This window comes from Typopeltis vanoorti, chromosome 9, assembly GCF_054136105.1.
Source record: "Typopeltis vanoorti isolate ZY-2024b chromosome 9, IOZ_Tvanoo_1.0, whole genome shotgun sequence".
Taxonomy (NCBI): domain Eukaryota; kingdom Metazoa; phylum Arthropoda; class Arachnida; order Uropygi; family Thelyphonidae; genus Typopeltis; species Typopeltis vanoorti.
Window position 1 is genome coordinate 111,846,274 of NC_143557.1, and position 16,543 is coordinate 111,862,816.

Below are 16,543 nucleotides of genomic sequence, written 5' to 3' on the forward strand. Positions count from 1 at the left end.
AAATGTGCCTCTTTCGGAAAGTATTGAATTACTACAACAGGAATTTCCTTCAGACATTGTAAACGTATTTGATTTTGTAATAAATTCTGGTTATTTTTCCTTTAAAAATAAGTTGTATCAACAAATTGAAGGAACAGCAATGGGTAATCCTCTTTCTCCTGCTATCTCCAATTTCTTTATGGAACATTTTGAACAACGTATCTTTGACAATATTTCTCCCAGACCTACGCATTGGTTCAGATATGTCGATGACATTTTTGCTGTATGGAATGGCTCTTCTGATGAACTTCAACAATTTCTCACTAAGTTAAACGCATTTCATCCTAGGATCAAGTTTACCCTAGAAGTAGAATCAAATAAGCAGTTAGCCTTTTTAGATCTTCTAATTCTTCGCCAACCAGATGGTAACCTACATTTCTCAGTTTATAGAAAGAAGACTCATACAGGCCATTATATCCATGCGGAATCTCATCACCATCCCAGTCAAAAGGCAGGAACTATTAAAACACTGGTTCATCGGGCCCACACCTTTTGTTCTACAGACGATCTTTTACAGAAAGAACTACAATACATAACTTCTTCCTTTCTGTCTAATGGTTATAAGAATTGCTTCATTAAAAGAACTTTGAGTAGTTTTAATATGTCTTCCTCTTCAAACACAGAGGAAATAACGCGCATTACTATCCCTTATTTACAAGGCATCAGTGAACGTATAGCAAAAGTTTTGAAATCACTGAATATTTTTGTTGCCTTTCGACCGTTTAGAAAAATCTCCACCTTTCTCACTTCTCCTAAGGACAAGCTTCCACATCTTAATCATCCAGGTGTCTACCAGATTCCGTGCTCTTGTGGATTATCTTATTTCGGACAAACGGGAAGATCTGCCTCTATTCGGCTAGAAGCACACCAATCTTATATTGAATACTTTAAATCTGAAAAGTCTGAACTTTCTGAACATGCCATCTTCACTAGACACAGAGTTCATTGGAGAAAGACAAGAGTTCTTCACAAAAGTCAGTTTCTCATGGAACGCTTTTATAAAGAAACATGTGAAACTCTACTTCATTCTCCTAACTTAAACAGATCCGACGGCTTACGTCTATCCCCTTTATGGGAGATAGTACTTTACAAATCAGCTAATCTTTCCTAACTTTTTATTGTATTAAATTTTTTTTTTTTTTTTTTTTTTTTTAGGAAAGTTATTGACCTTTTTAGTTATCTTCCACCAGCTACTTAGGTGGCGCTTTTTGGAATTGTCAGTTAGTGTTTAATTTTGAGCTTAATGTACTGAAGATACCTGTGACACACAGGCGAAAATTATACTAATAAATAATCTTTCTATGTGAGTTTTTTCTGTTATTTATTGTGTACCAATAAATCAGGCTTCATTTCATTATGTAAAAACGATGACAAATATCCAGATTTTTTAACATACCACTGTATTATTCAGCAACAAGTACTGTGTAGTAAAAGATTAAACACAACAGATGTTTCGGATATTACATTTAAAATTGTAAAATCTGTTTGAGGAAAAGCCCTGCAATGGCAGTTATTTAAATTACAGGCAGATGATGATAGGGAACTTCTGTTGTACAATAATGTTCGCTGGCTCAGCAGAAGTCGATTTTTAGAAAGATTTCTTGTATTAATTAACGATATAAAAATTTTTCTTGATGAGATGATTGTATCTTTTATGAATAATTTATTTCAAGAAAACTTGAACATCACAGAAATTTCAAATAAAATTAGTGGGCTGTTTGATATAAACCAAGCTGAAGTAAAACTTGAGATAATAAACATTCAGAATAGTTTACATTTAAAATCAATAAACAATGACGTCATTTGGAAGTATGCACATGAAAAATTCCCAATATTAATTGATATTGCACAAAAAAATTCTGCCATGTTTTGGAACTACATTTTTGTCAGATTCCGCTTTTTCAAATATGAACGTCATAAAAAATCAATTAAGAAACCAAATTACAAATGATGATTTGGATGATTGTCTGCAGTTGGCCACTTCTTCATATCAACTTGACTATGAAAGTATTGCGAGGTCCAAACGATGCCTAATTTCACATTAACTTTTTTTTTTTTTTTAAATCAATCAGCATTTCCTTTAACTTTTGAGTTTGTAATCAATCTGTTGTTTTTTCTAACTTTGGTTTCCCAAAATAAAGAAATAACTATTTTATTCCAATATATTTGCATTTTTTTTTTTTTTTTTTGTATTAAAATAATAAAAAGTGATAAATATATTTTTAAATACACAAATAAAGTTTTTAGTTGTTTATTTGTGCGTAATCAGATATCAGGTTGGGGGAACGTGATCTATATAAGAGAGTAGATCGCCGAATAACTTTTTATAAAAAGTAGCTCGTGTAGTAAAAAAGGTTGAACATCACTGGCATATAACAATAACGACATAAACATATCAGGTGACTGTGCAGGTACAAATCTTTCAACTGTGTCAATCACTAAATGGTTTTGGTATCAAAAACTTGGAAAAATTGTTGTTTGGTGAAAGAATGAATTTGAATTGTTAGAATAATTAGATGTGCAGAATAACTAGATATGTACAGCTGAAGCAGCTAAGGCTATGAAGTTACTGTATTATGGCACTTAATTGCATGCATTGTTCTGGCTGATTTGCCTACTTTACAGGATGAAAAACCTGAGTTTCCAGGGGGAAATCCTGCCACCTCCATTTGAGACAGGTTAACTCATCTTCGCAATTTACCATTGGTATATGTAATGAAACTAAACATAGTCATTATCAAGACTTGGCTTATGTACGAGGATGTTGTTACTGGAAAGAATGTGATTGTTGCATGGAAATATGGAGATGCATGCATTGAATTAAATTGTGGAAATTGTGAGTTTAATTACAAACTGAGTATGAGAGAGAGAGAGAATGATAGCTTGTTAGATATGACCCCAGAAAATGCAGGATCAGTGTTGTCAAGGGAAAAGGCGTTAACCGTGGAAATGGGAGAAGGAATGAGTGAAGATTCAACTCATCAGCCCAATAGTTAGTTCATCATGTATGTATACTAATGCCAGAAACATCAGGAATAAAGTTTAGGGTTCTTGAAATTTAGTAGGTGTAATGAAGCCAGAAATTATAGACATTATTGAAACCCAAATGATAGAGGAGGATATTGTTGCAGAAATAGAATGTGATGGGTTCAGTTTATTTAAGGAGGAAAGACAAATAGGTGGGGGGGATATTAACTAATAATTGTAGAGAAATTAAATCCAATTAGAGTAAAAATCACCCAATGGTGGTAATATGAATAATCCAGGAAATAGCTTTGAGAGTATTGCTATAGATCAGTATCTCCTGAAAAGGTCTGTGAGTTAGACAAATTTTAGAGATAAAAGGAGGACTATCATTGGGATGATTTCAACTATGGGGACAGACTGTAGGGCAGGGGAAAAGGAATTTATAGAATTACTTTGGGATAACTATCTTAAGCAGCATGCAATGGAAGGTACTCATGGTATAAGTACATTGAATTTAGTAATGGTATATCTCAGAATATCTATAAATGATGTTGCAAGTTTTTTTTTATCTTGGTTATAAATTAAAGATGCCAAGGCTACCTGAACTCAGGTAGCCTTGCCTGAGATCACATCGGAAGCAGGCATTTGACAAACATTTTGTTGGCCTAGTTTGCTGAGTGGTTAGCATATCCAATCTTCAGCTGACAGGTCATCGGTTCAAATCTTGACAATGTATATGATTGTCTTTTAGATGGTAGATGAATTTCATTGCCCAGTGTGAAGCCACTTCCCCTCTTATTGAAGGCCTGAAGTGGCTTGAAAAAGTTCCATATTTTGGGCTCCACAGGAAGATTTCTGGACCAACCAAATATAAATAAATAAATAAATACTAAAAATTAATTTAAAAAAAACAAAAAAAAAAACCCTCCTTAATCCACTCATGGTACTAATGTGTTGTAGACATACAATCTTCCATGGGTGGGAGTCGCATTAAAAAAATAATAAATAAATAAATAAATATAAGTACATTGACTGTGTAAGTCATCGTGAATCAAACAGACCACATGAGAAAAATTAGTTATCTTTTAACAGATTATGCTACCTATCACAGAATAGATAATAATCTCACTAATACACAGAAGAAGAAGAAAGCTACTATCAAGCTAAAACTTTGCTGGGCACTACCTTGAATATAGGGAAAATTTACAGATGCAATATCTCCTTCATCAAATATTTGGATGACGTTGAGAGTCCCACTTATAGACTTGAAGCATAGTTAGCAAATCATTCTCTCTCTCTCTCTCTCTCTCCATCCATCTCGCAGGCAGTGCCTTCTTTGTTGTAAAAAAAAAAAAAATAGTTTAAGAAATCTGATCCTCAATATTGCAGATATTGTATAATTAGAAAAGGCCATTACGCATAACTTCTCACTGGAAACACACAAAGATGAAAAATCTGACCTCTTGGCATCATTTTTACTCCACAATTTCTGTATAAACAGTTGAGGAAATTACCTATCATATCTAAAAAAAGCAGTGCCTTCCAGAAAGACAACAGGAGGATCCTGCTTTTTTTTTTTTTTTTTTTTACACTCAACTCCAGCATGGAACTAAATAGTGGAGAAGGTCAACAAAAGTCGACTTCTTCACTACTTGGTGACCACTAGTTAATCAATTTCTTACCAGTTTAATTCTGCTCCTCTATATCCACTGCAGATTTCCTGTCATATATTATCCACTGCTGGAGATCTCTGCCATGGAAAGATTTAGAGAAATTTCTTCTGTTTCTTGACATTTCAAGAGGATATGAATTTCTCATCGAGGACAACTCAGAAAATTTCCATTCCATTTGTTACATTCTATCCTCTATAATTCGATAGCCAATTATAGAAGATAGAATCTCTCTCTCTCATCAATTACTGTCTACCAAAATAGATGGCATTTTTTCTTTGAACTTCACCATTCTTAAACTTCAAGATTTTCAACCAGTGACAAACCCAAATTTGCATATCAATTAAAGATGTCAAGAAATTATATTCTTGGTTTAATCCTTTATCCAGGTGTAAACAAACAAAGTTTGCGTGTGAAGTAACTTCAGGACCGGGCAACTGATATATGAAAGTTAATGACTTCACATCACTTGCCTTAGTATCCCATGTATAATGCTATACATTATGGGAATGGTTGCCCAGTACTGAAGTTATTTCAGGTGCAAACTTTGTTTGCTTACACTAGGATAAAGGATTAAACCAAGAATATAATTTCTTGGCATCTTTAATTTATAGTTTAACCAAGTGGAAAAACTTTTCACATCTGAATATCATTCTTCAATGGGGTGAGGAAACCTAGTTAGTTTGTCTTGCCATCAAACTATTTTCATTTATCTATCTTTGTTATAATAATAAACACATCACCATTGGATATCTCTTTTTGAACTGACATTTACCTCTAATCCTTCTAGGCACAAATGCATCACTGTTGCATTGCCCTTTAAAAAACTTTGCATTATTTTCTGCTCAAATCCTTTTTTTTTTCGTCCATCCAGCTACCAACCCAACTCTATGCAAATTCCAAATTTGCTTAACTTTGGGATACTGTTCTCATAATTCTGATAATATTTGGTATAATGCACAAAAATTTTCCTAATAATTCTTAATGTTACGTGGAATTGGTCAGTTTGGCCTCTTCTGGATAGCATAAGTGATTACTCTCTCTCACTTTAGGTGCTGACTCATAGACAGTCCATTTCTTCTCTGCCTTTTCTGTTAGTACGTCCATGAATTGTTCCCTGATTTGGTGTTGCAGTCTAGCTGCAACACCAAATCTGCTTCTTTTCTTCCTGTTTCATTCCATGTGTTTCAAACAGCTTTGTCCAGCTAGTCAAGAATAATATCAATAGTCCTCCCTCCCTCTCTCTCTCCTAATTCTATTCACACAACACTACTGTCATTGGTTCTGCACCCTTTCAGGTCTCCTTCCCTTGGGGCACCTGTTAATGGTTGAAGGGACTTCCCAGTGATGGTACTGGCCTTTTTCATTCATCCTCTTTTTTCTTTGTTTTTCTTCCCATATTCTTTGCTCTACTTCACCTGAATCTTTTTTTTACTATCCTTTCTCAGACTACATCTGAGACCCAGTACCCTGAAGCTATGTTTGTTTGTGCCAACTATGTACATCCAGAAAGGGGATCCTTGTAGTCTTGCTCTGCTTTGGCAGGTCCTGAGTGACCAGGCCAGAATCGATCAGTTAGTGGTATTGCAGTAAGTACTCCTACCCAATGGTCCAGGGATGGGGCTCAAAGGCTTGCTGTGGTGCTGGTATAGCATCTGGAGTAGTCCTAGTGGTCCACTCCCAAACACAGTCAGTGGGCATCCATGTGTGGCTACGGGGTAGATGGGGAGATCTACTGCCAAACAAATCTCGAGCATGAATTCTTCATCCTCAAATGTTTTGAGGGGTACTAACAAGTTCCCAATGAAGTACTGATACCATATACACATCATTTGATAACAGAAGTTAAATGTCACCCATCTTTATTCAAAAGAGTTTAGAAGGACTGGCAGAGTCTCCCAAAACAGTCAAGAAACTGCATTCTGGTAGAAACATCTAGTAAGTAACACTCAGAAAAATTACTAAAAACTACATCAATAATGACACCTCATAAAACACTGAACTATTCTAGAAGAATGACATCAGACTGGGATCTTCTTGATGTTACAGATGAGGTATATTCAGAGCTTAAAGATCAGGGCATAATGGGTATGAGGTACATCCTGATATTTAGGGATGGTTACTTGGTTCTGACCAGGAACATTATCCGTACTTTTGCAGGGTATCTCAACTATCCTGTTGAGATATGTTAATGGTAAATCTTGCACTACTAAGAAAGCTAAATTGGTCAACTGTCAAGGGAGATCATCCAGCCTATTCCCGTGCATGTCACAAGTGGAAAGATGAAAAAAGAAATACAAACAATTCAAATAGATCAAAATATATCATATCAGGATGCAAAAAGTAAGTTAGCCACCGCCACACATGTCCTAAGATCCTTGATCCCATAGTATTTAGCGTGATCTTTCCAATATGCAATGCAACTTTTGCAGACATCATTTGATGTTGAACCATTTGGTCCATTTTGAAACATGCATAAGAAACACATTCCTGAAATGAGAACATCTGGTTTCAGTGTTCTTTGACATGGAAAAAGCATGTGACACAGCCTGGATATATGTGGCATATTAAAAGACCTCTATACCCTAGGTCTTAGAGGGCACCTTTCTGTATTTATTAAAAACTTTGTCTAGCTAAGTTTCCAAGTCTTAGTGGGAAGTACGCTATCTCAACCATATAATCAAGGAGAGGGTGTGACACTCTGCTGTCAAAGTTAACTCAGTCACTGAACAGCTTCCTTCCACTATACACAATGCTCTATATGTTGATGCTTCACAATTTACTGTTACTCTTGTAACATGAAAGTAATTGGAAGACAACTTCAACAAGCAATTGAACATATTTCTGCATGGGCTTTTAGTAATAGATTCAGGTTTTCAGCAGAAAAAAAGTATGTGTGCACTTCTGCCAAAAAATGCACTCTTCACCCAGATCCTAAATTAACATTAGGACAAAATGTTGTTCCAATAAAAGCCATATTCTTAGTATTCATCTTTGACAGAGCTTACATTCATCAACTAAGAAAAGTGCAAGAGTGCATCGAATCTCCTTCGCACTCTCCTCTACTGAGTAGGTGGTTGCATATTGATCTTCAATGCTTCGTTTGTATTGTGCACTAATATGTTCAAAGCTGGATTATGGGGGTCTCAAGTCTATTGTTCAACAAGGCAGAGAAGCCTGTAATGGTTGACAACTGTCATCTCAGGGTATACATATTGCTACTAGTATCTTTCGCTTGGCTTCTGTTGCTACTGAAATAACATTTTGTCCCATTATTAACTTAGGATCTGGGCGAAGAGTGCATTTTTGGCAGAAGTGTATGCAAATACTTTTTTTCCTACTGAAAACCTGAACTTATTACTAAGAGCCCATACAGAAATATGATCAATTGCTTGCTGAAGTGGAAGAATTAATAGAGCAACATTTGTTGAGATTAGAACTGTGCAGTTGCTGCAGACTTCACAAACAGCATTTCAGATTGGTAATGGCTTCTTGACTAGTTTTTCTTTCATCTGACCCTTGTAAGAAATATAAGAAGTGGGTGCACCTGACTGCGTACTGATTATTGAATATGTATATTCTCAAGGCAGAGAGTACTGGTTCTTTGTCTTTAAATAAGCCAACTTACAGATATACAACATGACACTTCATACTGTCTAGATGTGCGAAAGGATAACATTCATCCATTAAATGGCATCAGGTCTGATGTAGCGTAAAATGAGCACAAAAATTACATTTACATACAGTACTTTAACTAGTGTTTCAGAAGTACTCTGGATGTGAGAGTTGAGAACAATGTTGCTATAATCTTGCATAATATTTAAAATATCAGGTGGTCTTGATAAATTTGTAATTTATTTTGTCCTTATATAGTTTGAGTTAATGCTATTAAAATAATGTGTATAATAATAATAAAATTAAACTGCTAAATCTTGCTATACTTCTTTTATGTACTAGTCAAAAATGACCTATTACAGCCGAATAACTGGACCTCTTATAAACATTGCATGCTGTTTTGGAAGAAGGATGCAATGTTTCCACCTGCATAAGACTTACTAATTCACCTTCAGTTAAATCCCCTAATAAATTTTTTTCATATATGCTTGACAGGATTTAAACCTAGGTCCTTTTGAACAAAGGCAGTTGCTATCAGCTGCATCACCAAAACACTTGAAATGAGATCCTTCATTTGGTTCAGCCCAAATACTGAGTTGATCATTTGACATAATTGAAAAAAAAAAAAAAGTGTTGTCATATTTAAAGGCAGTTCATAAATCATAGTAATATAAATAGCAAGAAAATGGGCTATGATTAATTCAGTAATGAAGTCCTGTATTACAATATATAATAAATATATGCACACAAAATTAGCATTCTTGTTTTTATTTTGAGGAAAATAAACAAATGATCGAACAGTATGGCAGGAATGCTATTAATAAACCTTATTAACAAAAGTTATGGTACTTGACTCTTATAATTTATAACTATAAGAATTATATATCAGACTGCTTCATTCATGGATGCTCAGAGAATTTTCACATAACAAGTTTGATGTAATATTAAACTATATAATAATTAATGAGCATGTTCATTTTTTCCCATTTTTTGCAGGCTAGATGTGATGCATCTTCATTTGAAAGTGTTAGGTGTACTTTTCAAGTTGATTCAGGAGTTTGGTATTATGAAGTGACTATCATCACATCAGGGGTCATGCAGATTGGATGGGCTACAAAAGACAGCAAATTTTTAAATCATGTAACTATCCAAATTTACATCTGTAGTATTCATATTTAACGTCTCTTGTCTTATAATATGTGTTTGTGTGTGCCCATCTCTATTATTTACTGTTTCATCATTATCATCACAAAGTCTTGAGAAACAGAGTAATGCCCAACCAGCACATAATGCTAGTTTGGAATTCAGCAAGTTATTAGTAACTCAGTGAATTATTTTTTGTTCTTCTGGTGTTTATACATTAAGTACTATTATGAATAACTACTAACCCCTAAGCCTATCATTATATTTAGCTAATAAATGATGTGAACTTTTAGCTTAACTGCTATTTAATGATTGCTGAAGTCTAAATTTTAACATATCTCAATGGCTTTATTTAATGAGAATGTGCTGTAGAAGATCCTGTTTGTTTGTTTTTATTATTATGTTGTTAATACTCCTTTGACAAAAATTTAATTAAAAGCATTTGTTCTTTCTAGTTGCATCTATTCCTTTTAATTTCTAAATCACTTAGGGAATTGAAACAACGTAGATCCGAATATAAATTAAATTATACTTTAATTAATATTTCCGATATTTCGGCAATGTCACATTGCCATTTTCAAAAGGAACTTACAAAAAGGCAGTTGCACACAGGCACTAACAATACAGTAACTGAGAATGAAGATATGAAGCTATCGTTCTCCTAGAAGTCCTGATGGTGCCCTCTGGCGGGCCAAGTAGGCGTTCTTGGCCGAAGGTCTGCTGATGTATGCCTCCCAAATTTGGGGCAGTCGCATACAACCAAATTTGTTGAGGTTCGGAGAGTTTCTTAGGGCAGAGGCTGATTCCATGAATAGTCTTTCATACTTGAACTTGCTCCGGTGTATTACTGTAGCTTTCTTCCACCGTATTCTGTGGCGAGTATCCAGAGCATGATCTGCAAGGCCAGAATGGCTATACTTGTAAAACCGGATGTAGTCCTTGTGTTCAGAAATTCTGATATTCGCTGTCCTGCCTGTTTGGCCAAAGTACGACAGTTTACAACTGCAAGGGACCTGGTATACACCAGGTAGGTCTAGGGGAAGTGGTTGGTCTTTGGTAGAGCGGATAAGGGATGCCAATTTTCTGTAAGGCCTGTAACAGGAGGTGAGGTCATGTTTTTTTAGAATTTTGGTAATTTTTTCTGAGGTGCCTCGGATGTAGGGAATGGTGATAGATTTAGAGTAATCTTTTTTGTGGAGGGGGGCTGTGGTTAGTAGGTTTAATATATTTTGGATTTTTTTGGGGGGGTAGCCATTGGCTGAGAAAGTGTTGAGGATGTGATTTAGTTCAGTGTTAAGGGCTATGTCGTTAGAACAGAATAGTTTAGCCCTGTTGTATAGTGTTTTTACCACTCCAAATTGTTTTGAGGGGGGGGGGGGATTGTTGGTGGATGTATCTGCCTGTATGGGTGGGTTTTCTGTAAACTGAGAAAACCAAAGTTCGGCAATGTGACATTGCCGAAATATCGGAAATATTAATTAAAGTATAATTTAATTTATATTCGGATCTACGTTGTTTCAATTCCCTAAGTGATTTAGAAATGCATAACCAACGTATAAGCTTGTCTACGAGTATTCCTTTTAATAAAATAGCATTGTGATCATAGAAATTAACATAATAGCATTCTTGTACAGTGACATCATTAATTATCTCATAATTTAAGCCTATACCTGTTTTTATCTTAGACATATAAATTTTGTCACAAAAAATGGTCTGACTGAATCTAGAATCATTATTATCAAGGTTACTTCACAGATTTTAGAAATGAGATCCTAAATAACTAAGTTTATTAAATTCCATCTAGCCAGAGCATAGTTACTATTGTTTAAGATTATTTTTTATGTTTGCTATGAAAAATGGTTTCATTATAACTGTATTGAGTTCAATGGACACATTTGTCCTAAATTCTAAACATGCTATTCTAATTGCACTCAGCAAAAGTGAAGTTTTGCATAATTTTGAAAAGTTTTGCTAAATTTTACATGTATAAATGAAATTTTCTTATATGAAAATTGGGATGGTTTTATTCAACTACTGAATTTCATTAAAATCCATCTATACAGAGTTGAGAAATAGCTTTTCTCTGAATGGACAAACAGATTAACAGCCTTTATTTTGAGGTCATAACTTATTGTGTGCAGGAGACTGTGATAGTCCAGCACAGTTAAAGGGTTTCTTCCAAATTGGCCAGTTGACAGGTGCTACTTGACAGGTCTTAAATACAGTTATCTCATTTATGTCTCTTAAAGGACTCCTGAGATCTACTTTTGTTTTAGGCTTTGCCTTACCATTTTGATTCAAACTCCCAGCATGTATGAGCATTCAAGCTTAAATGCTAGTTAGAACTAAGTCATCTTGTTGATTTGATGGAATTAATGCACATCACAAAGTAATAAGATGATTAAACTTTAGTTGAATGATTCCTGCATTTCATATCTGTTGCGGGCAACACAAAAGAAATGGAACTGGTCAGATTTAATGCCTGAAAGTACTGAGAGCACTCTCTCTCTCTCTCTTTGTGAGTGCTATTTGATATCATTAGTTAAGTAGGAAACTTCAAATTTGTTTCCATGTCATGCATCCATATTTATTTACATTTGTATGATTTTTAAAAGATGGCTTAAAAATCACTGAATTTTGGAATCTAAGCAGTTTAGATTCAATAAAAAAATATCTTATGTAAGCTTCTTGCAAGAAAATATGAAATTTTTTTTTTATTCTTGGGGGGGGGGGTCCCCATTCCTCGACTGCCCTTTAGACTGGTTGAGCCCACCTGATGAGGTATTTTTGACTATAGCAGCGTGTGTTCACGGGGCCGGTTTGCCTGCTTGCGGAATGAAAAATCCCAGATAAACTGTGTGTGTGGGGGGGGACCCTGCTGTCCACTCCCAAGACCAGCTAACTTGTCTATGGCTGAGAAAGATACTTAAGCTCCTCACATCATCGATGGGAATCGAACCTAGGACACTCCTTCCCCGGGCATATGGTTGCGAAGCACATAATCATAGGCTAACCATGCGGACTTATATGAAAATACCATGATGACAATGGTATTTTCTTAATTTTAATGGAACTTGTAACATAGTAATCAAGAGTGAAATGTATTACATGGAATATACAACTTTAACAATAATTAGCAAGCATATATTTTATATCATAACTACTAGTATGTCATCAGGGTGAAATAAAACCAAGCACATACAACAGTCAGTTAACCTATAACAACAACAACATGTGCATAAACACTAGAAGGATTTATTTATTTGAAATGAATCTTCTAGCGAGCAGCACTTACTATTGTAGGTTACCTTATTCTTGTATTCTCTCTCTCTAAAACTGCATGTTTGTTTCACACTGTTTTCATGTTCTACACTTATGCCAATTCATTCATAAGTTTCTTTCAAAGAAGCATTTTTCATGATATTTCTCTTGAAATTTGACTTGCTATGAAGATGCTATGATTGTTCCATGGGATTGCCTCAACTCACAATGAGATTTTTGAAGTTTTTAGTAAGATGAAGCATTAGATTGATTAGCAAGAGTGTAAACAAAGATCTGAGTAATAAATAGCAGAGAGAGAGAGATATGTTCCAATAACTGAAATGTAATAATCTGACTTGACTTCTCTTTTTTTGAAGATGGTTGCAGTCAAATCACCATTAGAACTAGTATCTAGGTTAGATTTCACTTGCTTGATACCATATTCATCTTCGACCAAAAGAGACTAAGAACTAAGATCATCTCTAATTGGGTCTTGGGGGATGTTGTTTAGAAATTCATGAGTAACAGTTGTGTTCTACTTTGAGATCTTTAACAGACACTGCAGCTTTTGATCCTGTGCATATATGGAAGTTGAGTCATGAGCAGAAAGTTAGAGGCTTTGATAGCTCTAAAGAAGCTATGAAGTTACAAATGCCAGCAAGACATTGCATTTATTTAGTTTTCTGTAACCACCACTGATTTTTCAGATGTCACTTTTTTCTTTGTACTTCTGCTTTTATATCTTGATGTGTGTTATTTTTTAAAGAGTAATTGGAATCATTCTGCCAGTCATAGAAAGCTTTCCATTTCTTGTTGACCGGAAGTTGGATTTCATTGTCATCAAACCAGTTGCGATGTTTACCATTCATTTCTTTGCAGGTAGATGTTAACTTAATTGCAACTATAGCTACTCAACCTTTTGGATAATTTTTTTAGTAGATAATTTGCTGTTAAAACGCTGAGTTGTCTTTGTAGTTTGCATCTCAATCCCCTTTTAATAAAGTGCAGTCTTGAAGCTGATGCAAATAAAGACAATCATATATTGTGCCACTAGTAGTAGCCCTTATGAGAACATTGTTGCACTCATAATCACGGACAATCTTCTTCTTCTTCTGCAGCTTCTCCCACTTAAGTGGGGTCACTGTTTGTTATGAGTCTCCTCCACACCTTCCTGTCTTGGGCTGTCACCACATCCAAGTTCTTCATCTTCAAGTCCTCTTCTACCAGCTCCCTCCATCTCTTCTTTGGCCGCCCAAGCTTCCGCCTTCCTTGCACATCCATCTGCATGACCCTTCTTCCCACATATTCGTCCTCCCTCCTCATCACATGACCAAACCATCTCAACCTTGCCTCCTGTATTTTCGCTCCTAAGTTCGTAACTTTCACTGTTCCCCTGACATAGTCATTTCTTAGATGATCCTTTCTGGTCACACCGCACATCCACCTAAGCATTCTCATCTCTGCTACTTCCATCCTGCTAATGTTATTTTTCCTCAGGGCCACAGTTTCTATAGCATATGTCATAGCTGGCCTCACTACTGTCCTATAAATTTTGCCTTTCAGATTGATCGGCACCCTCTTATCGCATAACACTCCAGCCATCTCCCTCCAGTTCCTCCAACCTGCTTGTATCCTGCATCCCACTTCCTTCTCACCTCCTCCATCTTCTTCCACTGTCGAACCTAAGTATCTAAAGTCTCTCACCTTCCTGATGACATTTCCTTCCAGCTCTGTCTCCTGGCCACTGCCCACTGCGCAACACATATACTCTGTCTTACTTCTGCTCAGTCTCATACCTCTCTCTTCCAGTACTTTTCTCCATCTTTCCAGTTTAGTTTCCGCTTCTTCTCTTGAATCTACACACAGCAAGATGTCATCTGCATACAACATTGTCCAAGGTGCATCTTCTCTCACCTCCTCTGTTACCACCTCCATCACAATATTAAACAGAAACGGACTTAATGCTGACCCTTGATGCAAGCCAACTGTTACTTGAAAACTTTCTGTCTGTCCCAAGCAGGTCCGAACACTTGTCTTCACATTTCTGTACATTTCCTGCACCAACCTGACATATTTCTCCAGCACCTTCTTCTCCCTCAGATACCTCCAGACTTCTTGCCTTGGCACTCTATCGTATGCTTTCTCCAGATCAATAAATACCAGATGTAGCTCCCTTTGTTTCTCTCGATATTTTTCCATCATCTGTCGTAACCCAAAGATAGCATCTGTTGTTGATCTACCAGGCATGAAGCCAAATTGTTCCTTTGCAATCTCCACCTCCTCCCTCAATCTACCATCAAGAACCCTTTCTAGGATCTTCATTGTGTGGGACATCAACTTTATTCCTCTGTAATTTTTACAGTCTTGTGCATCCCCTTTACCCTTGTAGATGGGAACAAGAGTACTCTCCCTCCATTCCTCGGGTATATTTTCCTGTTGGCAAACTTTCATGAACAGGTCCCACAGCAGGTCAATTCCCTCTTCCCCCAGTGCCTTCCATGCCTCCACTGGAATTCTGTCGGGGCCCACCGCTTTTCCATTCCTCATCCTCTTCATGGCCTCCGTCACTTCCATTCTACTGATGTTCTGCACCATCCCCTCAGAAGGCTGCCCATCTCCTCTGTGAGTCCTTGCATTTTCCTCATTCAGAAGTCCCTCAAAGTATATTTTCCATCTGTTTCTTATGTCCACATCCCTCCATAATACTCTTCCTTCAGCATCTTTGATCTGCCTCACATGTAAGATGTCCTTAGCTGCTTTATTTCTACATTTCGCTAGTTGGTAAATTTTTCTCTGTCCTTCCTTTGTTTCTAATTGATCAAACAGATCTTGATATGCCATGGCCTTCGCCTGTGCCACAACTCTCTTGGCTTCTTGCTTTCTCTCTCTCTGTACACCTCTCTGTCCTCTTCCTCTCTTGACTCATCCCACTTCTGCTTTGCCTTCCTCTTAGCTGTCACTGCCACTTGTACATTATTATTCCACCACCAACCCTCCTCCTGCTCTCTAATCTTTCCAGATGTCTCACCAAGCACCTTGATTGCACAGCTCAGGATTACTTTTGAATTGTGTTTCCACTAATCTTGTACACTTTCCAGTCCATCTGAAATCCTCTCTAACACTCTCTCCCTAAAATGATTCCTCACACTCTCTTCTTTTAAGCGAAACCACTTAATTGTCTTCATCCCATGGCAACCAGAAGTTCTTATCTACGATCTTGTTTTAAAGTCTGCGCACAGCAGTCGGTGTTGTTGTGCTACTTGATCTGTTGGAATTACCTTACAATTTGTCACAACCTTAAGATGTTTTCTTCTAGTCAAAATGTAGTCAATTTGTGAGCTGTTGTTACCACTTCTAAATGTTATCAAATGTTTTTCCCTCTTGAAGAAAAACGAGTTCACAATTACCAGATCAAACGCTACTGCAAAGTCCACAACCCTCTCTCCTTCCTGGTTCATCATTCCCACTCCATGGCCACCATGCACCCTTTCACAGTCTCTATTCTATCTTCCTATGTGCCCGTTCAAGTCTCCTCCGACAATCACCATCTCATTTAATTAATTACATCAACAATGATGTAATTAATTAAATGTCAGTCACCTGAGTGAGGATGTTTCTGCAATGGCTTGAATTTGCTTTTGACAAAGTGTATTGGATGATAAAATTATGTTTCTGCATGTCTCAGAAATATGATATTTACATTTGAGTTTGATTTCTTAACACCTTACTTTCCAGTAGTTTCCTGTCAGAGTATATTCATATCAAACTCTGACATCGAAGTCACCAAGAAAAATCACTTTATTGTTTTGGAATTTTACATAAGATATCCAATTTGGCATAAAAATCTT

The 16,543-nt window shown here is 36.2% G+C and overlaps 1 protein-coding gene across 1 annotated transcript in view; it reads left to right on the forward strand.

Moving 5' to 3' along the window:
• The window catches only part of LOC150103427 (RING finger and SPRY domain-containing protein 1-like), a 358,201-nt gene that overhangs the window by 171,838 nt on the left and 169,820 nt on the right, over nucleotides 1-16,543 (forward strand). The window contains exon 10 of the mRNA XM_090397430.1: nucleotides 9,288-9,431. Coding sequence (XP_090253556.1) covers nucleotides 9,288-9,431 — 144 coding nt within the window. The remainder of the gene's footprint in view (nucleotides 1-9,287; nucleotides 9,432-16,543) is intronic.